This window comes from Amblyomma mixtum, chromosome 10 (genome assembly GCF_055824585.1).
Source record: "Amblyomma mixtum isolate Tamu chromosome 10, ASM5582458v1, whole genome shotgun sequence".
NCBI lineage: Eukaryota > Metazoa > Arthropoda > Arachnida > Ixodida > Ixodidae > Amblyomma > Amblyomma mixtum.
The window spans coordinates 15250080-15277298 of NC_143021.1; the positions used below are offsets into that span (position 1 = coordinate 15250080).

Genomic DNA, 27219 nt, shown 5'->3' on the forward strand with positions numbered 1-27219 from the left:
AAATTTTAACGCAATATTTTCTCATTGTGCGGGTTAAATGGAAACTGCACATTGCTTTATTTCCTGGCGACAGAGGCGTTAGAATCTCAGCAGCAGCAACTTTTCCTGAATCGAGCATTCCTTACCGTAACGAGAGACGAGGAAGAAGCTGCCGGCGTCAAGCAGGTGCTCTCGCTCCCCCGCACGTGCTGCGGTGCAGAAGAAGACGGCCAGAAGCAGCAACGCCCCGCAGCCATGGCCCAGCGACGCTCGAGGTCCCTCGGGGTCCCCTCTGCGGCAGGCCGCCATGCCGGTTCTCTCAACGTGGAGGCGTCCAGCTTGGCTCTGCGACGTACTACGCTGCGGACAAGCACCGCGGTCGCGTCGGAGCCAGCTCTCAAGGAAAGACGGCCGCGGCCCGGACGCCCAATGGGTGAGCGCTGCGCACTCAAGGTTGCGGTGGTATTTGGTTTGTTGGTTGCTAAAAAATCGCTGTGGCTTAGCTTGGTTAAACCCGGTAATTGCGAAAGCAATATCCGTACCTACGAGATGGTTCAGCTGGTAGTGTAGGTGGTGGTGGTGCTTGTGGCTAGACTTGTGGCGATGCATCTGTTATACAATCCAATCCAATGCAATCCAATCCTATCCAATCCAATCTAATGTAATCTATTATAAATCAATCCAATCTACTCCAGTACAATCCAGTCCAGTCGGGCCGCCGTTCATGTGCACCGCCGTCGCACACGGACGGCGCGAGGTCGCCAAGCAATGTTAATCCGCTGGGGGTTGGCACAGCTACTGCTTTCTAGCGACTTGAGTCGAGCCTAATCTCTTCAGCGTAACGCCACAATCGCGCTCCTAGCGGAGAGCGCAGGAGTTAGGCGCCGATGGTGGCACCGCCGCGGCTTGCGACGTCGCGAGTCGGTCGCCCTTCTCTTCGGCGTGACATCACAAAGCACCTGTTGCACTCCTAGCGGAGAGCGCAGGAGTTAGGCGCCGGTGGTGGCACCGCCGCGGCTTGCGACGTCGCGAGTCGGTCGCCCTTCTCTTCGGCGTGACATCACAAAGCACCTGTTGCACTCCTAGCGGAGAGCGCAGGAGTTAGGCGCCGGTGGTGGCACCGCCGCGGCTTGCGACGGCGCGAGTCATTCGCCCTTCTCTTCGGCGTGATGTCACACATGACGTCACACAGAGGTCAACTAAAGGTCAATGGTGGTACCGCCGCGCCACGGCAAAGGCTGAAAGTGCAAGTAGTAAAGCTTTCGCTTTAAAACGTTATCTGAGACACTTCAGTGGATGGGGTGAGGATGGGGAAGGGGGAGGAACAGGACGGCGACGGGCTCTCGGGCCACTCTAGATGTCCGGGCGCTGCTGGGCCGCGGCGACCTTCAGGCCCAGCCCACAATGCGAAGCTGTTGCTTCGGGTGTGCGCTATAGGCACACGTGTCTGCACGCGGGGCCTAGTGGGCGATGGCAATGTCTCCTCGTTTGCTTTGCGTCAGGGGTGCTTGGGCGCATGCATCACTCGCACAGTTTAATGTAGCCAGCCGCCCCGCAGAGGAGTGATCTCTGCAAACAGGCTACTGCGCACCGTGGAGCAGACGCTGCAGCCGAAGCTCCTCTACGTTGGCATTTCAGCGCAGGACGATTGGCCGGTTGACAAGTTGTTAGGAATTCCCATTGAGTGTAATGCAGGCCCAAGGATGGAACGAGCGTTCGCTTAGTACAGGGAATTGCGGAGAAGCCTCACAAAAACCACCGGACTTTTTGCCCTCCTGCAAGGTGAAGAAGGGACACTGATAGATTTATCGCCTCTTAATTGCAAGTACGCGAAGAATTGGGAGCCGGAGACCTGTGGTGTACTCAAGTAATGATGCTCTCAAGGTTGGTAGTACTTCTAAATCAGGTTCATTTGTGCCTAACTGCGGCAAAGAGACGGGGCTTCGGTAGACGCAGCCGCCCACGCCGGGTGAAGCTTCGTCTCGATGCTGTCCGCCGGTACATTTTCGCTGCATGGCCAGAAGAGCCATGCAGCGGTCCTTCTCCAGGCGAGGCCCGGGAACGTTAGCAACCAAGGTAGATGTAGAGTGGTAGCGCTGCTTCCATAGAAGCTCATACGTTCGAAACATGACGGCCTATGGTGCGGAGCCAGCGCTCTCTTCGAAGTGCAGGAACAACTAAATCATGACGTCATAATTAAAACACAAAAACTTGACGTCAAAGTTACGTGATTTTTGGAGGGAGAAGTGGTGTGAACTGTGTTGCGTTTCAATGCTGTCTTGTATTTTATGCTCAAAGAAGCTTGTTCATTCATGGTTATATATGCATTTTTTTGTCTCTTCACTTTCCCTCCCTGTAATGACCCTCAAATGAGGGTTGACAGTATTCATAAATAAATAAAAATAAAATAAATCCTCGAACGCCTCGAGGTCCACTGCGACACACGAGACAATGACGAAGGCGACGAGCGCAGACTATGAGCGGTATTTTAGTTGTCCGTGGTCATTGTGTCTTGTTCCTTCGTCCTTGCACTGTGTCGCGCTGAAGTGCAAGGTATTAACGTACCAACACGCGCAACAGTTTCTCTTCATGGAGGTACAGTTATAGGAATAGTTGCAGCTCGTTTGAGAGCCGTTCATGAGTACCCGACTTTGCGAGCGATGGGATGTGGCAGAACTGTGGCGATAAAGTTTAGCTCGCATAAAAAGGAACAACCATGCAAATTTGTAACCAAAGCTGATTCATTGGTTGAAAGCCATAACACAAACTCCGAGTTGTGAGACAACAAGAGGTCGCTGAACTAAACCACGAGACGAGTTTAAGCTCTCCACGAGCAGAGAGCGAGCTAGCTGCCTAGTTGATGACTACCTAGTCATGATTAATTAAAGACTAACTAGTCATGATTTGTTAATGTTAGCTTGCAACAGGGATGGTGCCGAAAACAATTTAATAAAATTGTTTAGGAAGTTCTAGCGGCGGCTGGAGCTCTCAGTCCGAAACACCATTGGCGTAGGCTGTTGCCCGGGCTCTTTCGATGAGTTGCTTTTGACTCGTTCCGTCCGAGGTGGTCAGAGCTGCCTCCAACCTCTCCTGCATTGCCTGGTTATTAACAGTGACTGCCTGATTTTCCCTCGGCAGGCCCATATGATATGGTATAGGTCTGCTTTCTCCCCACAGAATTTGCATCGTGAGTCAAATGACTCCGGGTCTCTTGCGTGTATTCTTCGTGGGTTGCTTTAAGTGTTGGTCTGTAGCTTTCGGAGGTGTAGTTCCTCGAGCGTCCTAGCCGGTGGAGGCGAGACCTTAAGGGATAATTTTCAGCGCTGAAGTATGTCGGAGGAAGTTAGCAGTGGGGTAAGAGGTTCCACGGCATCCGTACTGGGTGTTCGGGGGGGGGGGGGGGAGGGGCTGCTCTGGCTCGGGCTGAGTCATGTACGCTCTCGTTCCCTGGGATGCTTCAGTGATCTGGCACCCATATTAAGTGTTTGTGTGTATCTTGGTAACCACGGGTTTAGCTATCTTGCAGGATTTTAGCTGCTAGCGGTGCGACCCGGCCCCTGAGGTAATTGCGATACGCTGTCTGTGAATCTGTAAGAATATATTCGAGCTAGTGTGTGTTGCAGCTAGAGCAATCGCCACTTCTTCCGCAGCCATTATGCCCCGGCTAGCCAGTACTAGTCCATCCATTGTTTTATTTTTGTGCACTACCGCGACGGCCGTCATTCCCTGCTCGGGACCCGCAGCATCGACATTGAACACGCCCTCGCGCCGGCCGTAGTGCCTTTTCATGGCTTCGGCTCGTGCTTGTCGTCTTGACTGCTGAAAATCGGGGTGCATATTCCCGCTTAGTGGAGCTGCCTGGAATTGTCCTTTTTATCAAGCTAGGATGTCAGTTTGGTGTCTAGCTGTCGGGGGCAATTGATGTTTAAATCACTGAGTACTTGCCGGCCAGTCCGAGTTGTGGAGAGGCGTACCACCTGCGCCGTGGGGTGTGCCTCTATCAGCTCGTCTTTCGTGTTGTGCACGCCCCGACGTAAGAGCCGGTCCGTCGATGTCGCAAGAGGGAGGCCCCGGGCCTTCTTGTAGGATGCTTCGATTATGACGTCGAGGGTTTTGATGTCACGCTTCTTGAGGCGGAGGTAAGGTGCTGCGTAGACTACGCGGCTTACGACGAAAGCCTGCCCCAGTCGCAGAGTATCTTCTTCTCACATCCCTGATTTCCGCGTCGTTATCCTGGCGATCATCCTGGAGACTTGCTCGCTCACGAACCGTAGTTTCTAGAGGGTGAGAAGGTTGTTGCCGTTGTTATTTATGTACAGACCGAGTATCTTGACGGTCCGAACTTCCTTGATGGGTGAGTTATCAACGCGGATGTCGATGGTGTCCTGATTCTTGCGCTGACGGAATACTATGAGTTCAGATTTTTCGAGAGAGGACGTTAGTCCACACGCCCGTGCATAGGTTTTAACTGCTTTCGCCGCTGTTTCAAATTGCTGTTCAATCATTCCCATACTTCCCGTGGTTGTCAAAATGGTGATATCATCAGCGTACAGGGCGTGGCGTATGCCCTGTAGCTGATTGAGAAGGGGCGGGAGATTTAGGATTGCAATGTTGAAGAGAAGTGGGGATAGTGCGGCCCCTTGCGGAGAGCCTCTCATGCCCATCTTCACTTCGGTTGTTTGTTTTGTGCTGGTGCTCATGTTGACGGTTCTGTCCGTAAGGAAATCGCAGATGTACGACTAGACTCGCTGGCAACAGTTCGTGCTGTGGAGGTTGTTGAGGATTGTGGAGTGCTTGACGTTGTCAAATGCTGCCTTCAGGTCGAGGGTTAGAAGCACATGGTTACTGTTTTTGCGTACGCGATCAATGACTTCGCATTTGAGTTGCAGAAGCACATCGTGGACATGAGTGCCCTGAATTCAAAAATCCTATGTGGCAGGAGCTGGTTGTCCTCAAGATAGGTGGAGAGAGGCGCGTGGACTGCCTTTTTCATGAGTTTGCCTGCGCACGACGTGAGGAATATGGGGCGCTGGTTGTCCATGGTGACTTTTTTTTGCCGGGTTTAGGGATAAATTGTACATTGGCTGTTTTCCATGCTTGTGGAATGGTGCCGGTGCGCCAGCATTCGTTGATATAATCCGTGAGTTGCTGCGGAGCCTCTGTGACGAGGTTGGCCAGAAGTCCGACCATAATTTTGTCTTGTCCCGGGGCTGTGCCTCGGCGCATATCTGCTAGTGCTGCAATGATTACCTCCAAAGTGAAGTCTCTATCTAAGTCTGCGTTCGGTTCCCCCGGCACTCCTTATTGTAGGGTTGTGGGTCTCTCGTGGTGTAGACATAGCGACGCGTGAGTTCATCCACGAGCTGATGATCCGTGCCTTGCAAGCTGTGCAGGGCTCGATGCAAATTTCTGTGTTGTTCACTCTTCGCTTTCTGAGGGTCAATTAGGAGGCCCGTGTGCTGTGCGATGTCAGTGCACATTAAAGAACCCCAGGTGGTCGAAATTTCCGGAGCCCTTCACTACGGCGTTTCTCATAGCCTCAGTCGCTTTGGGACGTTAAACCCCAACAAACAAACAAACAAACAAACAAACAAACAATTAGGCATTGCCGAAGGTGAGACGTTCGGAGCAGTGACACATGCACTATCGATTCCGTGCTTTCTGAGACTACATTTTTTTTAGGTTGCGGTTGAGGTGTCCACGAAGATGTAGAGATGTAAGGTTGGATGCTGGCTTGCGACAGGAGTTCGGAGTAGTGACAAATGCACTATCGATTCGGCGCTTTCTGAGTATATTTTTCCGTAGATTGCGGTTGAGGTGTCCACCAAGATGTGGACATGTGAGGCTGGATGCTAGCTTGCGACAGGGGTTTGGACCAATGACATTGCACCTTCAGTTCAGTACTTTAAGTTGCGATTGAGGTGTCCAGCGAAGTGTCGAGGTTTGAGAGCTACTGCGTCCTTCCCTTTCCTCAAATGACGTGCTGTCGCATTCCTGCACGTAAACAACTTTAGTGCGGTCAAAATTTTTTCCCTTATTTGTGTTTGACCGCACACATCATTTCGGCGCTTCGGCTTATGGTTTATGCGGTTTTAACGTCCCAAAGTGACTCAGGTTACAAGGGACGCCGTAGGGAAATACTCCAGAAATTTTCGTCGATGTGGGGTCCTTTAACGTTCAATGACACCGCTCAGTGCACGGGCCTCTGGAATTTCGCCTCCATCGAAATCCGACCGCCGTGGCCGGGATTACGCAGCCTTGCTGAGTTCGCTTGCGCTTGGTTATAGACTGTATTCGAGCTTCAGCTTCGCGGCCTATGTAAAGTGACCTCTTGGAAGCCACGATTCCTACAGGCACACTACCGTGTTGCAACAGCGCTCGCGCCGAACTACCCCGTCAGCTGCTTTCTCCGCGCTCATCGAGCGTCGCTGCCGCGATCCGGAGCCCGGCATGTCTGCTTGAACAAGCCGAGCATGCGCAGTCGTGTCGCATCTGAGTGCACCCTCTTGTTCTTGCGAGTCATCTGCTCGTGCTAAAAAACAGGCGAAACAGTAAAATGTTAGCACGTTTTATTGTTTGTTTTTCGTCTGTCAGTCCGTCCAAAGGTTTTATTTTACTATTGTATTTCTACCGTGCTTGAAAAGAAATATCTGCTGCGGTAAAAAAGTAGGCGCTATGTAAATACTAATTCCAGTAGTTTTGTACTGAACATGTTATTGCGCTAGCTTATTTCTTTTTTCTCGATGCGCATTTATTTGGCTTCTCAAGTGAACTGCCGCTTGCCGAATTCAAAGATATTTTGTGCTAGACTTGTATACGGGCAGCCGACGGCCCGTCAGGCGCCCTTAGCTTCGGCCCCCTTAGATATGTTGTAACAAAAAAATAAATATAAAAGGACGCGCTTCAGGGGTCGAGAGGCCCACAAAATCGACATCCTTTCCCGCAACCATCAGCTCAATCTCTCGTGTGCGGCCCTGTATGGCCCCATAGTTCAAGCCTGCCCTGACCAGTGTTTGCGAACGGAACCTTGCTGGCTGCTGCTGGCTTGCAGGTGGAATTGCGGCAATCGCGGCCGTCCGTGCCGGTAGCTCTGCATACTTTGACAAGGAAAGGCGCAGCTAGTAGCCTGCGCTGTTATGTACCCTTATGCATTATGCTTTTTAGTAGTTCCGTCACGTTCTTCTCACAGTGGGCTGTTCTTGCAGTGCACGCACCAACACGGTTCTATCGCGGGCAGCGCGGCCTGTCAAACATACCGTGCGACGCACGCACTGTAGTCTGAACCGTGTATTTTATTCCCTCCAGCTGAGCTCCCCAGCCTTGCTGCCAATGACCTGCGCCAGGATCTCGCAGAGGGCGACGCGCGCCGGCCGATTTCGTGGGAGGCGCACGGGCCTGAGACCTCATCGAGAATAAAGACCCATCTCCAAGCGCAGGTATGCTGTCTTTGTAAAAGAGCAGAGAAACAGGTGGACCCCCACGCTGTCAGTGTTGCCCACACTTCGTCTCTGTGCTCACTGTAGCTGTCGCGCTGTTGTTCACGTTCATAATAGATCATGGCCATCAAGCCCTTGAGTCAAAGTGTTCGCAAAACTTCCGTTAAACCGCTACTACGGCCGCTTGGTTTCGAACGGCAGTAGTAACTATCACGTTCGACATGGTTTTCGTGACACGTTATTGATTTATTAATTTATCATTAATTAACGTTAATTAATTAACGTTATTAATTTGTTTACCTGCGTGTCTTCGTTGACAGACGAAAAATTTACCATTTATGGAAGCGCGCTATGGTAAGCACTGGTTACACACAGCATATTCATCTTCGGGCCTTTTATTGTGACAGTTCATATCGTCGGGATGTCAAGTGCACCGAAAGCAAGATGAGCTTATGGAGAGAACGCTCAAAACGTGGAGCCGCCGCACCCGGTCTGGCCACTGCGGCTACATATGCCGCAGTTTAGTAGACTACATATGCGATCAAATACTGGGGTAAATTCTTCAATAACTCGCGCGTTCTTATATCAGGCAACAAGCCTCGCTGCCGGGTATGAGTGTACCCGCATACTTCTGAAGTAACTTAATTCTATTTCTCCTCGCCACTTCTATCTTTCTCTTTTCCATCCCTCATATCCCTCCTCCCCAGCGCAGGGTAGCCAACCAGAACACCCTTTTGGTTAATATCATTGCCTTCCTTCTTTCTCTTTGCCTCTCTCAATTTGATCATAAGACGAGCAATATAGAAGGCAGCGTGGCAAGTGCCGCCCTTGGAATACTTTATGATGCAAAGTAAGCAGAAGACAAGGTGCCACTCATTACATGCCAACCGCTAAAGCTGAAGCCGATGAAGGGACGGGCGATACAGTAGGTGCAACGCTAGGCACTGCCCTCAGTACTACGGCCGGTGTAACTTTAGCGCAGCACAGTCAGGAGGCTGGAGTGGCAGACAATTCCTGATGTAGCATATGAGAAGTTGACTGTTACAGAAGTTAGCGAAGTCGAAAAGTCGAAACCAGCAGCAGACGCCGTGATCGATGCCGCTCATGCTAGACCTACTCGAATCGCGACGCCTCAAGCTCAGCAGGGAAACGTGGCACTGCCGCGGGACGAAACATCCCTCAGGTTATGGAAGGTCAGTTCCCTGGCATCGACAACATACATGCAGGCGCATCTGGACAGGTACAGCTGGAATACGATGTAATACGAGGTACAGCTTGAGTACGAGTTGTGTATCCAAGAGTTCTGTTCAATGGCACCCCCTTGCGTAGGCCTGTCTGTTCCATCCGCTGCAGTGCAAACCGCAGCGCTGCAGCTGCCCTTATTTCCCTTACTATGCAGAGGCCGATGCCCGTGCGCATGCCAGGACCGTTCGTTTCGACGCCACCCCGGGCGATGCCTTCGCCGCTGATGCCCAGACGTGCTTGGTCTGGCTTGGCGATGAGTTGTACTGAAAGGCCGCCCCTGGAGGCTCCCACTACCCGCATTTCGGCGCACCGACTGCCAACTGAAACCACGGATGGCTATGGAGCAACCACTCAGTACACTAAGACTGGGTGGTCGAGAGTAGCGGTGCCAGCGGCGGCCAGAAGTGTGGTAAGACGACATTCTATGGAAGAAAAGGCTTTGCACATGGGTGGAGAACGAGCGCCACAAAAGTTCCCAAAAAGGAGACCTCTTTTGGAAGTTGGGGATGCAAAAGGCGAGGGAGGTAAGGCTGTGTTCGAAGTCACAAAGGCAGTGAAGCCGGCTAGTTCGGCCATACGGATCGGGGCCCAGCCTAGACCACGTGAACTGAGAGAATGTTCTTTGGGAGCAGGTGATGCTGAACGGCCCTCTACACTACTGCCGTTTCTTGAGTCGGTCATGAAAAAGCTGAAGAGAAAAGTCAGCGTCCTGATTCAGCCATCAAAACCTGTTTATACCCCACCCGAAGCTGAACTAAAATCCTCCGTCCAAGACAAGTCAAAGGCCAGAAAGTTGGATATCCAATTAGGTACGTCAAAAGGGGTTGTGCTTCCTATTTGCCGCGCTGAAACTATATTAGCAGTGCAAGAGAAAGCAAAAAGCTCAAAGACTTCTGTTTCTCCTACACAGAAAGTTAGCTTCCAACGTGACGGTCTATACGCGAAATCAATTCACGATAATGGTCCACCAGTCCAATTCAAGTTGGCTACGGAAAGATATAATGAACGGACGTTAAGCACAGCACCTTCGGATATGAAGTGCGAACCTCAGCCTGCTAAGCCTGAACCACTAGAAGCCGGTGTAATGCAGTCAGCGGGTGCAAATTCTTGCGATGTTATAGAAGCTTGCACAGTGTACCCAGCGAGAGACCTGTCCCAAAATCTTTCTCCAGCAATAATGGCTAGTAAAGGCTCGTTCTCTAACAGGGGACGGCATACTCAATGTGCACCTGCGAACCACGCGGCTGCTTCTGCTAAAGGTGGCAAATTTGGTACGTCGATTGCACGGCTGCTGACTGCTCCCATGATTGCGTCTCACAAAGTTAGCTTCTCAAGTGCCGCTTCCAACCAGCCGGGCCGTTTGCGGACATCTTTTCCAGCGGTGACTGGTGAACGAGGCGCCAGAAACTCGCTCAGCCTTCCGGAATGCGCAATAAGACCTGCAACCTATGAGAATAAAAGGGATGGCAGCTATCAGGAGCATTCTAATAAACTCGAAATTAAGGCCATTCCCGAAGTTCTTTCACCGGAAACGGAAACACCTGACGAGATAGCGAAGACGGCAGCCCGAGCTATGGACAACAAGCACGCTCGCGTGGATCGCGAAAACGTCAGGGAGGTACACGCGGCAGTAGTGCTCGGCGATGAAGAGCCACCGTGGGCATTGCTTGCGTGCGCATTAGTTCTCGTCGGCGCTATTTTGACGTCACTGTTAGCCCTCATCTACGCGTTGACGACGGTGGTACCGCCTCCAGAGAGTACACAACCCCCGCCGTCTGCATCGGTCGCGTCGGGCATCGTCTACTGCTCCTCGGAGTTCTGCGACCGCGAGGCCAACTACCTTGGTTCTCTGCTAGCCGCCAGTGGTAAGGGCGCCTGTCACAACTTCTACGAGCACGTCTGCGGCGGATGGTCTCGAGCGCATACCCTGGGTGGTTCTGCTGGTGCCGGGGCTGTCGTCTCCACAGATACCATCATCCAAGACACAGTAGATAACAAGCTAGCGTCTCTTCTCCTGTCCAACAGAGCAGAGGACGTAGGCGTGGCAGCTGCCCTCTACGTCGCCTGCGCCGAGCGCAATAAGGCTGATGCCGCTACCGATCACATCAAGGAACTCTTCAAGTCTTGGAAAATACGTCTGTGGCCTCGTGACGCCAACATCAGCGTAGGGGAAGTTTGGGAGTTCGCAGGCGAGCTCGTGCGAGACCTGGGCATTGGCATCATAGTCGATGTAGCGGTTGGCATCGGAGCAACAAACGGTGACAACCCAGTCATCGAACTACGGCAGCCAGCGCACGCATTGTTGTGCAACAACGCCTGGCGGCTGCCCGTCGCTACGCTGTTTCATAACGCACTGAGTGACTTGTCCTTAGAGTTTACGCACGCTCCTGGGCCAGAGATTATAGACGAAGTCATGAGCGCCTTCATCAGGCTCGGCTCTTGCCCCGCAGATCCCGCTCTAGCAGATTTCAACGGGGTCACAATCGGCAGACCTCTGGTTGCCTTAACCAACCTGTCGGAGTTTAACGAGAATGTGCGCCAGTTTCTTGGAGTCGTCTTCGAGGGTGTCACCACGCTCGGTCCTGATACTGCGGTCGTGCTGAAGCCGGCGAGCTACATCCGCGAGTACCTGGCAGCTTCGATGCGGGAGCTCCCGGCCCGCGCTCTTATGAACTACATGGGGTTACTGGCGCTAGTGCACCTTTCGCCGTTCCTGCCAGAGCGACACGTGCACCTGAGGCAGCTGTTTGCCAAGATCCTGCGAGGCCGGACGCTACCCGACGTTTCGAACTCGTCGACGCTCTGCCTGATGGCCGTGGAACGCGCTCTGCCGGCCTGTTTCAGCAAGCTGTCGGCGTCGCTGTTCAGGGCAGCCGAGTACGATGTTCGCATACCCGAGAAGCTGTCGCAGCTGGAAGACGCGTTTTCTCACAATGTCCACCATCTTGCCTGGATGAGCGATGAGCTGGCGGTGCTCAACCGATATCGGCTGAAGCACAGGCGCGCGTCCCAGTTGGGCCTCGCAACCGGCAGGAACGCATCGTGCGCGCCCTCGGGAGTGATTGTGCGCACGGACAGCCCCGTGCAATTCTACCGCGACGTGTGTCGTGCGCAGCAGCGATCGATACTGGAGCCCATCATTGCTGGTAAGTACCCGTGCAAGAAGTATATGTACTATCGGGGACATATACTCCACGCGGTGAGAGCCGGAGCAACGGAAAACTGCGCTGCAACGCCATCTACAGGAGGCATCTAGGGTCGAGACAGCCAGTGCGTGATCTTTATTGCCAGCACGCATGTTACTTGGCTCGTTTCAATGTTTCGTGCTCTAGCTCGCCAAAATGCCGCATTTTTCCGTTGCTCTGGATCCCGCCGCGTGGAGTATACCACTGTTGTACCCGATAGTGCGTGTGCTGACCATTTTTTTATGATCTGCGACAGGTCATTGTTAGTTAACGGTGTTCCCTCGTGTTTTTATATGCAAGGGTTTGAAATACGATGCACTGTTCTACTTCACATTAGCATACGGACCTTCACATTAACATACGGCAGCGTTGAAGGACATTACGCATGTTGGGCAGGGCGCACTGGAGTGTGCAGGACCCCGCATAGGGCTGCTGGTCTAGAGCTCTAAACGGGACCTTCCGTTACAAATGCACATAAACTGCCATGTATGCTAAGCAGCTGACATAGGTATTTTAACTCGACTGCGCAGTCACGCCACAGGACCTGGAGACCGCAGCTTGTGTACCCTACCGGACGTGTCTCCAGCGGGCGCGGTCAGGAATTAGACTGTGAAAGCCTAGGGAAAGGTGAAAAAAAACCGGGGTGGCTCTTCAGCTCCCTCTTTAAAGGCATGAGGCGATCGCGTTAATGCATCGCGTCCGCCGCTCCTCTTGCACACACAGACGCGAACACTCCCGCGTTAAAGCGGATAACGACCGGCTTTAATCAAGCTGTACCAACGTGCCTGCGTGGCCTATGAGGGGCGTGTCCGACTCGCAGCCTAAAGATGAAGTGTTTGATACCCGGGCAATTAGCCCAATTTTATTTTTAGTGGACTTCATTTTTTTCTAACGTTTTAACCACCTATAAAATTTGCTGCATCATGTTTGACGTCATCACCTTTTCGGCAAATCCGGATTTTTTCACTCACAGCAACCATAAAGGACGTCTCCGGAATTTCTGCAGAACGGGACCCTTAAAGTTCTAGCTTTGAAAATTCCCAAATTTCGCCGCCTGCTACCAGGGAACACAGCCGACAGCCGAAGCTCTACACACGCTCTGCTACATAGACTACACAGAACACACCCTCGTCGATACGAAGGTCCCGCTCCAACACCAAATCCAGCACTGGGCGATTGTCCGTGTTGTTGAGCGAAAGCCATACTGCTCCTGTTCTTCAAAGTCATTTCTTCAAAGGAGGCAGTGGGGCGCAAAATAAATATAATAAAATGAATAATAACGCAATAATATAACGAAAGATAATAGCAAGAAAGGGCAATAAAAACAAAAATTAAAATAACAAGAAACAATATAAAACAGAACAAACAAAAATCACATAAATGAAAGTAAACAATTGCGAAAAGATATGTGTAAAGAATTGCAGAAAACTGCAGAAACGCAGCTTTCGCTCTGCATTAAAGTTGAACCTCCGTCAGTTTTTGTGCCAGTGTTATCCACATGCGCAGTACAAATTCGCTAGCGCAGTGGCAGCGTCTTCTGCGAAGTTATGCAGCTGACCACGAAGAGACGGGGCAAAATACCGGCCGTGACGGCCGCGTTTCAATGGTAGTTAACTGCAAAGGACGCCCTTATGCAAATGTGTTTTCACGTGTGGCTTGAGAACCCGTATTTGCTGAAATTAATCCGCAGCAATACACTACGCTGCTGATTTTTTGCTTCCTCTTTTCACTCCCTATTTCATATCTTTCCTGAGTGCATTTTTTGGGGAGTTCATCAAGACACAGTTATGGCACTTTCCCTCTCTTTATAGCAAGTCTTCCCTAGTCTTCCCACTTCACACCTCTCCCCCTCTTATACCTCCGTGTACTGTGCGATGTCAGTGCACGTTAAAGAACCCCGGGTGGTCGAAATTCCCGGAGCCCTTCACTACGGCGTCCCTGATAGCCTGAGTCACTTTGGGACCTTAAACCCCAATAAATCAAATTAAACCTCTGAAGTAGTAACGCGAACATACGCGTATCCGCTGTATTTCCTCGGGAATAACGGATGTTGCCCTAAAATCTGAGTGTATTTCCGCTCCTTATATTTTGATGGCGCCGCCCAGAGGACCTTTTCAGGGCCACAGTAAACAAAGAAGGCCCTTGTACACTTTCTTTCAGGGAAGTGTTAACTGAGGGGTGGGAATAGCTTGCAGGGTTCGCATGTACAGTGTGTGCATGTACAGAGGGCAAAACGCATGTCTAGAACACGTTCTGAGCGTATTTCGGGCTTAACACGCGATAACTAGCGATAAGATTTGGTTAAAAATGATCTGGATGTAAACATGTGTAGTTAAACTCATAGAATTTCATCGTAATTTTTTGCCTTCTTGGTCGCAGCGGCTTTGGTAGTTGTGGAACACATAGTTTGGTTGCTCTAGGCATGTGTTTTGCCCTCTGTACATACCGCCTCAAGGGTATGGTTAATGGTTGTTTGCTACACTCCTCATCTTATACATACTCATTAGCATACATGAGCAGGCATACTAGACCACGTAATGCACCACAGACACAAGGTCTTTAGTTAGAACGAACGTGCATCATTGGGCCAGAAGTAGCGGCGACTGACACGAAACACAGCGGTGATGGGTTCGATTCCCGCACTTACTATCGCAATTTTCTTTCCTGTGCATGAGCAGTTAATTTGCATCACTACATGTCATAATGACATTTGAGTCATGCTAGGACCTCGTAATGACAATTTAATTGAAGTTTTAATCATCTTCATTTCCCAGCTCAACGTTTGACATCCTGTCCTTTTCCACCAGTCGGGATTTTCTCCACATGCCTGCGCCAACGCCATCTACGGCGGTTTCCTCCTCTGAACGAGAAGCTTACGCTGTTATGTAATACTCTCTCAGGCAACATAAGGCCTCAGTGTCCCGAGGCCTTAAACCACTATTAACGCTTTCACCATTCACGCCTGCATTCACGGAAGTATTTTCAACACAATCCCCAGTGGAAACATACTAAAACCAGTGACAAAACATTATCTCTCCAGTTAGCCCGCTCGAAGCGAGGTCCTCATTCTTACAAATGGATTGTTGCCATGTCAACGGTGCGAATGAGACCACAGCAGACAACCCGTGTGCCAGCTGATTCTTAGGCCACCCTTCGGCCATCTGCCGCAGAGAACCAGCTGAGAGCCGCAGCAGAGCCCCCATCTTCTGTTTACTCCGCTAGCTTTTCGAAAAGAAATATGGTAGACGGAAAAAAAGTTCTATAGTTCTGCTAAAGTAAGCTCAATTTAATCACGCAGTACAATAAAATTTCACTCGGAAAGGGTGACCTTTAAACCGATTTAGTACCAAATGGCGAGTCGGCTGATCATGCTCTTCGAGCCTGAACGCTAAGCATGCAGCCATGCTACCGCCGACCGCAATCCGCAGAGCCTTCTCTTACCGAGGACGACCCCGTCTGTGCAGGCCGTTCCGTGGCCGCGCACCGCGTCGCTACCGTGCGGCCATCTTCGGTGCGCGCCGTGTACGACCGGCTACTGCGGCGCGTCCTGGTTCCGGCGGCGCTGTTCAACACCTCCGTGCCGGGCAACAGCGCGGGTTTTCAGCTGCAGCTGGCGCGCTACGCGGTGCGCTTCTACCGCGCCCTGCTGGACGCGCTTTTCCTTGACGACTGGGACCGCGGCCGGAACGAGGTCGTCCGGCGGAAGCTGCAGGCGCTGCTGCAGTGCTTCGAGTGGGATCTGCGCGAACTGCCCGCCACACTGAGGGGCCCCTCGGCGCCGGACCCCGCGCGGTCGGCGGCCGCTCTCCTGCTGCAGACAGCTGCGCTGCAGTTTGCCTTCCGGGCCTTTCAGGAGCTGTGGCAGGTGAGTTCGGCGAAGCTTGACTTGCTTCACAGTGTATGTTCGGGAAATCTCAGGAAACAAACACAGCGTGAGTTCTTTCCGCTGACCAACGCTTGGCAGGACGACTTCTTTTTCTGGACCATGCGACAAGTCGGCTTGTGAAGAAGGGTGGTCAGCAACCTGGGGTTTTCCTTCCGCCTCTTGTACAGGTCTGTGCTGTCAAGAATCCAATCTTTTTGATATCCATCTTCAGTGTTTTTTCAGCCTTATCCCTTGCGCTGATACATACTTAATACTGGTTACCCCCGTAAGTTGTCCGTGTACGTTGCTGGGCGCATTGCATCAGCATCGTTGGGCCACCTGCCGACTAAGAATCGAGATTCACCCCTCGACCAGGCACTTCTTGCTCGCCAAGCACCGCAGGAACTTAATTACAACATTCATATGGTGCACGACACAAATATTATAGTTTTTCGTTGCGGTTATTCACCACAGGTTCTGCTGATGAGGTCACTCTAAACTGTGCGTCTCACCTTCCCCGCTACTCCTTTCCGTTATTGCTTTTAGCAGTTAAAAACGACTATTTAATACAAGCTAAACGGCCTACTAGTTCGCTTATCTTCTGCATTCTGATGCGCTGCACCTCTCAGAATGCTATGCTGAAAAAGCTCGCTGTTAGCTCAAAAAGCCTATTTTTAATAATTGCGGGAAACCGGCGAAACAGCGTGTATAGCGTTTAATATGTCAAATGGGATTTAATGTCGCATAGCATTTAAAATGTGGTGAGTTTTGTTTGGGGGGGGGGGGGGGGGGTGGTTGCGTCCCAAGGCTACTCAGGCTATGAGGGACGCCGTAGTGGAGGGCTCCGGAAATTTCGACCACCTGGGGTTCTTCAACGTGCACTGACATCGCGCAGTACACGGGCGTCTAGAATTTCGCCTCCATCGAAATTCCGCCGCTGCGGTCGATTTCGCAGAGAGCGAATACCTTCTTCCAGAAATGAAAAAAAAAAAGCCGCCGCGGTGGCTCAGTGGCTATGGTGCTCGGCTGCTGGCCCAAAAGACGCGGGTTCGATCCCGGCCGCGGCGGCTAGAATTTCTTTGGAGGAGAAATTCTAGAGGCCCGTGTGCTGTGCGATGTCAGTGCACGTTAAAGAACCCCAGGTGGTCGAAATATCCGGAGTCCTTCACTACGGCATCTCTCATAGCCTTAGTCGCTTTAGGACGTTAAACCCCACAAAACCAAAACCAAACCAGAAATGAAAAAAAACAAAGTGGATCTGGAAGAACCCCGACCATGAGACTAAAAACGGAATAGACTACATACTATGACCACACCCCGCCATCGTGCAGCATGTGGAGGTCCTCGGAAAGGTTCGTTGCAGCGGCCACATGTTGGCAAGGTCACAAATAAGCCTAGACTTGAAGTGTTAACGTAAGAAACTAGCGAGGTGGGCGCCATTCAACTAGCTAGTGGTAAGAGGGCAAGTAAAGAAATTTACGATCTCGCTGCAAAACATATTCGGCCTTCACTGAGGAAGGCGACCTGAATGCGCAAGTAATGAGCCATGATCTCCCTGCTATCATTACGTAGTGCGGAGAACAGGCAGGCGTTATCGTAGTTTATTTATTTATTTATTTATTTATTAATTTATTTATTTATTTATTTATTTATTTATTTATTTATTTATTTATTTATTATGCCTACTTACAAGGCCCGTAGACACTACGGAAATGAGTGGTAAGTTTGTTTCATTAGTTGCAGAACAAAAAAGTAAGGCACTTTCAACCGCGATCTTAAAGTAAATGGCATCACAAAGGGACACTGTCGAGGCGGGAAGGCGGTTCTTCACAAAAGGGAAGAATGGTGCGAATTAGTATGGCAAGTTGGCACTCCAACTTTACGTTGGTGGTCGATCCGAGATGAGATGTACCTGGATGTGGTAAAAAGATTTTATTTTCAGTAATGGATTAAATTAGCATATTTTATGAAAAAGATAAAGGCGAGAGTACTTGCCACGTAGTGAAGGCTCAGGCAGAATAAGTGTATTTGCCATGGACGTGACGCTGGGATTGACATAAATAATTAGAGAGGATTAAACGAGCGGCGAGATTCCGGATGCTTTCAAGGAAAGTGATGAATTTAGAATGAACAGGATCTCATATGGCGCAGGCATAATCTAATTATCGACGGACAAGCATTTTGAACGCAGTAAGGATTAGTGAGGTGGATGCTGATTTAAAGTTGCAAAGGCGAAGATGCTTATAGGAGTTAAGAACCTACAAGACAGTACCATTAATCGAATATGAGGGCATATTAGGAGGTGTAGACCGGAAGGAAGAAGGCATACACTTGCATTTGGTAGTGTTAAGTTGCATTAACCATTTGCTACTCCATTTGGATATACTGTCGATATCATCTTGAAGCCTAGAGGAATCATTCGGGTTAGTTACTTTGTGGTAGGTAACGCAATCATCCGCAAACAGCCTAATGCTAGAGATACAGTCAAGAAGATCAGTAATGTAGATGGGAAAAAAAGCAGGGGACCCAATACGGATCCTTGGGGTACGCCGGAGTAAATTCATTAGCGATTACATACTAAGTCCTGTTAGAGTGCAAATCCTTAATTCATGCTAATACCTTTGGGTCAGTATTAAGAAGGGAAAGGTTGAAAATCACGAAGTCGTCAGAAATAGAATTGAAAGCTCACGAGAAGTCCAGAAATACACAGTCGGTATCAAGTTGTTGATCTGCATTAATGAACAAGTCGTTGGTAAAAGAAAGGAGCTGAGTTTCGCAGGAAAAAAAAATTTCTAAAACCATGCTAGGCTTTGGGTCTCGAGGAATTTAATAATTATCTTTGAATAAATTACGTATTCTAGAGCTTTACTAGAAATGAATGTTAAGGAAATTGGTCGGTAATTATGGGAGGAATGGATTTCACGTGATTTATGAACGGAACCACCTTTCCCACCTTCCAGACTATGAGCAGGATAGAGAGCTGCTAGGACTGGTCAAAAATCTTTGATAAAATAACGCTTAAAAACAATTCGGTACACATTAGCATTTTTGAGATAATGAAATTGAACCACAGGACGAAAAAATTTTTACGTTGCTGATAAGTTTGCCAACGCCAACCCAGTGAAAAATAATAGGATCCATAGGCGGAAAAGCTGTGAATGATAAGAATGGTACTGTTGTTGGTATTTATTGCTGAAAAAATGATGAAAAGGTTTTATGCAAGCTTTCGCAGCACTCGTGAACCGGAACTGGTAGTTCAGACTGAATTACCTGTAGAAAATTCTTCTTAGTACGTCTAACAAGAGACCGAAGTTTTCGTGGGTTAGAAGGCGCAAACAATGGGAAGGTGCTATTCAGAACTGTGTTTCTGGCTGCAATTGGTGCCTCTAGTGTGGTGATTAGGATGATCTGTAGCTTTATCACGACGAAACACCCGTTTTGAAGTGAAAGCTTCACTACGGGACATCGTGCCTCGATCGCCGGGTGCCTAGTTTTCACCTTCAAATGGCATTGAGCTTGGAAAGCGAAGGAAAGGTGCATAACTACCCTGTTGGAACAGTGGACATCTCAGTTGTGCTTTAAGCTACGTGGCGGTAGTGAAAGATGTGCCCTGCATGCTTTGGCGTTGACAACGTTGTGCCAGAAACGCGACACTGCAGGCATAGGCCTTCGGCATTATTTGTGGTCATTGGCGTTGGCGTTGAAAATGTTTTACACTGCGATGATTTAGTCGAGAGTGTGACGGAATCCCGTCTGGCTGAGGGGATACATTTCAAAATAAAGAGACGCCGACCAGCAAAATGGAAAAATTGTAATTGACGTTTCGGCGACCAGAACTGGAGCCTTGCGAATGACTGGCGAATAAAAGTGCGAATAACTGGCTCCCTGGGTCAATGGACGCCTCAATAGCGTTAATAGGTACGTTGGGTGATGAGACAGCGATGTGAGCTGCAAGCGTTAGCGCTGGCAACGTTTTGGCAGACACGCGGCACTGATGCCATAGGCCGCAGCGTTCACTGGGTGAGCAAATCCTCGCGATCAACCGTTAACTGCCACTTGCCAGGGTGGCAGGGTGGGTACGCTGCCTGTCCAGTGTCTGCAATGCACTCAACGTTACCGACGCCAAGCCGCCTATAGTTGTCCGATACGCCATAGCTTTCTCTTTCTAACCAGGTTGAGCAGTAGTTCAGCCGAAACTAATTTTTGTTGTTGTTGTGCTGGCGTTTCAGCGAACAGTTGAACCAAGGTGAACGGGAATTTAAGGGTACACTTCTTTTAAGCACGTAACGTTCAATTAACTACCTAGTTTTGTTTTTATACAGAGACCAGTTTTCATCTATTGTTCTTTGTAAAAAGTTCACGCAGTAGTCTGAAATGGAAGACTCAAATTCGGAGGTTAAGGATGAAATATCTGCTGTGTTGTAATCTAGTCTACTTTTATTTATTTATTTATTTATTTATTTAATACTGCAGAGTCTTTTTTTAGTGAGAACATGCACATTAAGAGTGAAGTGGATCATTATATAGTCACTAATTCGAGTTGAGACTAAGTTGTTTGCAGTGCTAAGAATAAGATCTAAGGTGTTGCCCGAAGTCTCTGTAGTACGCTTGGGGAAGTGTACAAGTTGAATATGGTTAAAATCATGGCACAGTTTTAAAAATTTTGAAAATATCGAAGAAGTCTGTTCCACAGTAACGGAATCATTCGACCAAACAACATTCGGCAAATTGAAGTCCCCCGGTATAAACAAGGGTGATGTAGGGCATCTTATTACAAGGTTATTAATTACGTCATGATGTTTCCGACAAAACGAAATAGTAGCTGCAGGCAGTCTTTAACAGTCAAACAAAATAAACTCACAGTTGGAATTGACTACTCCTATACACACAACTTCTAATGTTGATACAAGGGCAATGATGCGTCACCCTAGTGCATCCTTGACAGCGATGAGAACTCCTCCTCCGATCGAAAGTCGCGATCATACCGGTTTAAGCTATGTGTTTTCACAATCCAGTACTGGAAATGGTACCGGCATGCTATCTCAGGAGACGAAAGATCTAATTAAGAAACGCCAGAGCATTACAGCATCAAATGCCACTGACAGAATCGAACTGGTTGCCGCCGCGCTGGCTCAGTGGTTATGGTGCTCGGCTCCTGAACCGAAAGACGTGGGTTCAATACCGGCCGCGGCGGTTGAATTTATTTGGGGGAGAAATTCTAGAGGCCCGTGTACTGTGCGATGTCAGTGCACGTAAAATAAACCAACCATAAACCAACCACAATCGAACTGGCAGAGCTGTGAAAGTTAATAACTGACATCAGGAAGTTTAATATCGATACAATCGAGCATGCTCTACAAAAGAGAGGTAGCCTACAAGCGGTGAGAGGAAACTAGCTATAGGCAAAAATCGGATGTATCGGACGCAAAGAAACCAATATCATTAGCAATATGGTTGATAGAAAGTAGCGAATTCTACGCAAACCTACACAGTATCCAATGCAATCAGGACGTTAATAGAAGAGGCAGTAGAGCAAATCAATGCGCTATCCTGCCAGTACAGAAAGAGGAAGTAATTTAAGAAAGCCTTAGGAGCAATGCAAAGCGGGAAAGCGGCAGGTAAGTATCAGGTGGCAGCAAATCTGAAAGATTGTGCTAGAAAAACTAGCCACCCTGTATATAGAATGCGTTATGACCTCGAGCATACCATAAGCTTGAAAGATCGCTAATATCATAATTCAAAGGGGATAGAGCGTCAAGGACTTGAAAAATTTCAGACCGATCAGATTACTGTAACTTCCGGACAACCTCAGACAAATCAACGAAATGACAACGTTTTACATAATTTTGAAAAATGGGCTTTTTGTGTTAGAACACAGCTTTTTTTTTGCACAGCATGGTCAGCGGTGTAGTAAATTGATCAGATTACAGCCATGATGTGCAAACTAGCAGGCTGGTTAACTGTAATTGAATAGTAAACTTTTCTTAAATATTATGGTTAGGCTCCTTATCTATTGACAGGCTGTAGCCCACTGTAAGTATTATCCATATCAATTTTTAGAATTTCGGAAACGCGCTCACCCTCGGCGCTGTAGTCCAAAAAATTTTGGCTATTTCGACGAGTTGCGTGCACTAGAGAGCTTGCTCTGCGTGCAAGCTTCTCGAAAGCGCAAGTATTTTGGCGCGATGTATCCAGAATTTGTAGGGGCACAGCGACGAAGGTAAACGCGTTTTCGACCTTCTAAAAACCAATATGGATAATATTTACGATGGGCTACACGCCTCTCAGTAATTAAGGAGGCTAACAGTAACAGTTAACCACCCTGCTGGTTAGCACGACTTGCAGTATTGTGATGTACTACACCACTGACAACACTATGCCGAAAAAGCGTTCTTCTAACTGAAAAAGCTTATATTTAAAAATTGTGTAAAGCCTTAGGTGAAACACCCTATGGACTTCAAGATTACGAGAAAGCAATTGACCAAGTCAAAACCACAGCAGCCATACAGTCATAGTGGAATCACGATGTAGAAGAGTCATAGGTAAATATTTTGGAAGATATCTATAACTGCTGTACAGCGACCATAGTCCTCCATAAAGTCAGCAATAAAATTCCCTTAGGAAGGATTTCAGGCAGCGAGATGCGATCTTGCCAGTGCTACGCCTGTTCACAGGTTGTGTTCTGAGCTTGGATTGAGAACAGTTGGGAATGAGAGTTAATGTAGAGTGCCTTAGTAGTCGGCCATTCACTGATTACTTACAAAGTCAGTCAGGAGATAATTTTTAAAGCACGATCAATGACTTACATGGACACAGCAGAACCGTTCGTCCAAAAATTAACATGCAGAAAACCAAAATATAGTTCAACAGTCTTGCATGAGAACCGATGTTTAAAATTAGTAGTGAGGTGCTGGAAGCGCATACATCTACATAGGGCAGGTAGAGACCGCGTATCCGGATCCTAAGACTGAAATAGCTAGAACAATAAAAATGGGGTGAAGCGCATATGGCAGGTTGTCTCAGACCATCATTGGCAGTTTACCGATGTCCTCCCAGAGGTAAGAATATAAAAGCGGTATCTTACCGGTACTCACCTATGGGTCAGAAACGTGGAGGCTAATGAAAAGGGTTCAACTTAAGGACAACGCGGCGAGCTATTGGAAAAAAAATATAGGTATAGCGTTAATAGGCAGGTAGATGGAGGAGTGGGTCAAGAAACGAACATGGCTTAGTGATAGTCGAAATCAAGAGGAAGAAATGGGCTTGGACAGGGCATGTAATGCGAAGGCAAGATTATCGATGGCTGTTAAAGGTAACGGACCGGATACCACGAGAAGGTTGAGAAGGTAAGCGCAGCAATGGGCTGCAGAATGTTAGGTGGGCGGATGATATGAAGAAGTTTGGTGGGTGAGGTGGCCTCTGCTGACACAGGACAGTGTTAATTAGGAAGATATGAGAGAAGTCTTTGCCCTGCAGTGGGCGTACTCAAGCTGATGATGATGATGTTGACCAAAATCGTCATTCACCCCAAATAATCTAACTTATCCAATAATAAAGCCACCCAGCCAACTTCCTCCGCAAGGCTTCCATCCATTAAGAGCACATGCAGTAGGGGAACAAAAAGCGATCGACGGGGAAATCCAATTTCAAGGCCAAGTGGGACAGCCAGCTACCCACAGGAACTACAGTCCACCAGCCATCTCTCCACCCAACACCCACAACCCTCGACTCACCTCCTCCTTATCCCAACTACACCCTCCAGAAGGTCACCCACCCCCTACCATCATCAACCCTCCTAGATTAATCCCTTCCACAAGGCGCCCACTGATGAGAGGCCCGCGAAATTGTTGCTCGCCAGAAGCACCACCCACCTCGCTCACCGCCACCTTCCACCCACCCGACCCCGCACCTTCCAAAAGCGCCACCGGCACCCAACTCTACCCTCCAGAAGGTTCACCCACCGGCAACCTACCTACCTTCACAAGGCCTAATCTATTGGGTTAGTAATGGCTATCATATGCGGAATTCGTCACTCGCGACTTTACGTTCGTAGATCTCTGGGAGCCCTCATACCACTCCTGCCGCAGTGCTGCAGCTGTTAAGCGATCCCTTACTGCCTCGCTATGGCAGGTTCTGCCGACGGTGTGGGTTGTGCCACCTAGGTTGCTCTTCGTGAGCGACCAATCATTAACTGCCACCTGCCATGGTGGTCACCTTAATCACAATCCTGTGGGCAGGTTAGGATGACGCCACAAGGTCCCGTGACCTAAGTGGCCCGCCTAGGTTGCTTCTCCGGGGATTTTTTTTCTCACAACGCCAACGACAACACGGGATTTTCCACAGAACAGGAGCCTTATTGCTGTCGCGTTAAAAATGATAGGACGATAGCTGCGACCACAGTTAGGTGTAGCCTCGGCTACTAATTTGATGACTTTGTTCTAATCAGTGGGTGGGTGAACGAGGTGTGGAGAGATGTCTTGTGGGTGGTGGTTCTGCGTCTTTGAAATCAAATTCCCCGTAGCTTTTTCGTTTCGCTCCTGCCCGGTCTTCCTGTGGATGAAGGTGGGATGGTCTTAAGTGGCGTTTCCGGAGGGCAGAGCACAGTAGGTGGACGCGTGAGTGGGTGGTGGATGGCGCTTCTGGAGAGTACAGCTGTATGTTTTCGTTGGCGCTGCTTCTGGAGACTGCCGGTGTCATTCACTGGGGCTTCACACACATAACGCCGACATTTCTGCCAAGTGCCAATGTTGTGCTATCGCACTGAAAAACAATATACAGATGGTCAGCTTGGCTCGAAAAACTGCTCGTTGTAGGTGAAAAGCGTGAAACAAATTATTACGTTTAGCTGAGCATATAATCAGTGCCCTTAGTACACAGGACCCTGCAGATCATCTGGTAGACCACAGGCACCGATCACCGATAGGAAAGGAAGGAATGTCCACGTAGTCCTCGGTATGATCCCAGCTATGGACACTACGTGTACACGCACGCCGCTACGGTGCAGACAAATCTAACATCCGCTCAACTATTCTATCGCTGCCATCATCCTCCTCTTTAATTGTGCGCTGAGAACCCACGGCTTTCTCCCATTCCGTCGTTCTCTGTAAGGTTCCCAGTCATGTCCCACTCTTTATATGATATATCTACGTCCTAAGCATCGATGGCCGCGTCCTTGATGACTCGGGTTCGCTCAGTGCTGTAAGCAGCTCTCCATACGAGAAAGCTGCGGCGTTAACGCCTCAGATTCGAGCAGTACACTAAGCAGCTCTTTATATAAGAGACATCTGCGCCCTAGGCAACGGTTGCTGCATCCTTCACTGCTCGAATTCATGCAGTACTGTAAGCAGCTCTGAATAAGAGAAGGCTTCACCCTCGGCAATGATGACCCCGCCTTGATGGCTCTTAATCGAGCAATGCTCTAAGCATCTCTTCATATAGGAAAGAGGTGCGTCTAGGCAACGATTGTCACATCCTTGATGGCTAAGATTCGAGAAGTATTGTAAACAGCTCTTCATAGACACTTGCGTCCTAGGCAACGGTGGCCGCGTCCTTGAAGGCTCGACGATTTTAGTAGTAGCAGCTCTTCATATAAGACACCTGCGTCCTTGGCAAAGCGGGGTGCATCTTTGATGGCTCGAATCAATTTCTCCCAAGAACCAACCACCTCCCCAACCCCCAGTACACAATCAGCAATTAACTTGCAGTGGATGCGATTCAAACTTTCGTGACCCTGGGCTGGGCAAGTTCTAGAGAACCTTAGTAGCCTCGAATACTGAAACATTTCGGCGTCAAATGTTTGCACTGTCGATTGGGTCCCTCGCCGTGGGATGAAGTGGGGAAAGTCGAGAACTGTCTGCTCAGTTACGAGTGTGCCACTCTCGTTCCAGTCCGTGTGAACATTGCTTTATAAACTCCTGTCTGTGAGTACGACGCAGTCTTACAGTAACGTGGCGCACAGCAGTTGATGCCGACGACGCTGAACGGTGTGCTCTTAGTAACTAGGTGTTTCAATAAAGGTGTGCGGATGGCGAGGATCCTGCCTGAAGGCTCCTGCAACGTAGACAGAAGCAAACGCTCAACACGTTTAACGATGCGCAGCTTAGAGCTCGGCGAGTCCCTGATGAGTAATGATATGAAGCTGCAGATCTCTAGGCTGATGAAACTGACCTGCATGCAAGGTAAGCCATCTCTATCAGGCAAATGCTGTCGTCTCGGTAGTTTCGAGCCTTGTTCTTTGCCTAGTAGTGCAGCGATTTCGGTAGCGCAAGCCGCACTGTGAACCAATGGTTGCCAATACAACTTTGTTTCACGATATTACACTTATTAATTCAGGCGGTGACTCAGAAGTGTGAACAATCTTCCATTCCCATTTTTCAGGCGCACTTCGTCTAGGGAAGTCCGCCGAGGGGCGACCGCGGCGGTAAATGTGCAGCTGCTTCCTCTCTTGAAACGTCCGGTTCTAAACAGAATACTAATGTTCACAGTCGAGCACACGTCTGCCAGTGATCGTCCACTTCATGAAAAACGCCGGCGTTTCAGGGGCTAGTGACAGCAGGCATATACGGTAGTCAAACTTCGAGTCTAAGACGATCGGTTTCCAAGAAAGCCTCTGATGAAAAGCGTCCCAACCTGTACAGTGTAACGCCATCGCCAAGTACGCCCAATAGTGAGCCGGACAATTCGAGAGTTTTTGCGTTCGTTTCGAATGTATAAACAGTTCTCTCTGCGTTTCCAGGTTCGCCGAGCATGGAACGCAGACTTCCGGTATCGTCGGCTGCCCTCGCTCTCCGTCGAAGCACTGTTCTTCGTCTACTACGCCCTGGACAACTGTGAGACCAGCGACCCGGTCTACAAGGGGGACCAGCGGCTGCCGGCCGAGCACCGCGTCAATCTGCCGTTGCGCCACCTGGCCGAGTTCGCGCTGCTCTTCAACTGCTCGACGGACGCCACCATGAGTCGCCCGGGGCGGTCGTGCCCCGTCGTCACGCCCGCCAAGTGGTCGCTTCGGGCGCCTATGGACGACTAGCAGCTGTCGCTTGGCTGGCATGGTCGTCCTGTTGCTTGCCTCAGTGGGAACTTCTGTTTCAGTGCACGCACTTCAATACTCTGTGAACCCGCTCACTCCGCAAGCGCTCTTTAGGCAGACCAGCTGCCCTGCATCTAACTGCATCTAACATTTAGCTTTTAGAAAAAATAATTTATATGAAGAGCCTCGTGCTAATCGATTTAACCAACACTAAAAGATCACATGTCCTGGTCTAAGCGCTTCATTTACAACGCCTTAACTCGGGCAGTAGAGTGCACAGATAACCCATCCGTGCAATAATCGCATGGAATCAAGTGCAGGACATATGGCTCTGGCAATGACAGGTATCAGTGCTACTGCATTATAGTGTAATAATGTGGTGAATAATATCAGGCAACTTCTGTCAGTTGTGTGGTTGAAAGGTGGGAAAAATACCTTCTCCCCGTTTAACCGCGGTTGACTGTTCCAAAACGCGCGGACCCC

At 49.5% G+C, this 27219-nt stretch overlaps 1 protein-coding gene across 1 annotated transcript; it reads left to right on the plus strand.

Moving 5' to 3' along the window:
• LOC149325191 (uncharacterized) lies at window positions 1-26939 on the plus strand. Its single transcript, XM_089564202.1, has 5 exons — window positions 1-412; window positions 7285-7415; window positions 8815-11806; window positions 15310-15710; window positions 26446-26939. Exons 1-5 carry the CDS (start codon window positions 235-237, stop codon window positions 26734-26736), a joined length of 3993 nt encoding a protein of 1330 aa, XP_089420328.1. The 5' UTR covers window positions 1-234; the 3' UTR covers window positions 26737-26939.
• The last annotated feature ends 280 nt before the right edge of the window (window positions 26940-27219 follow it).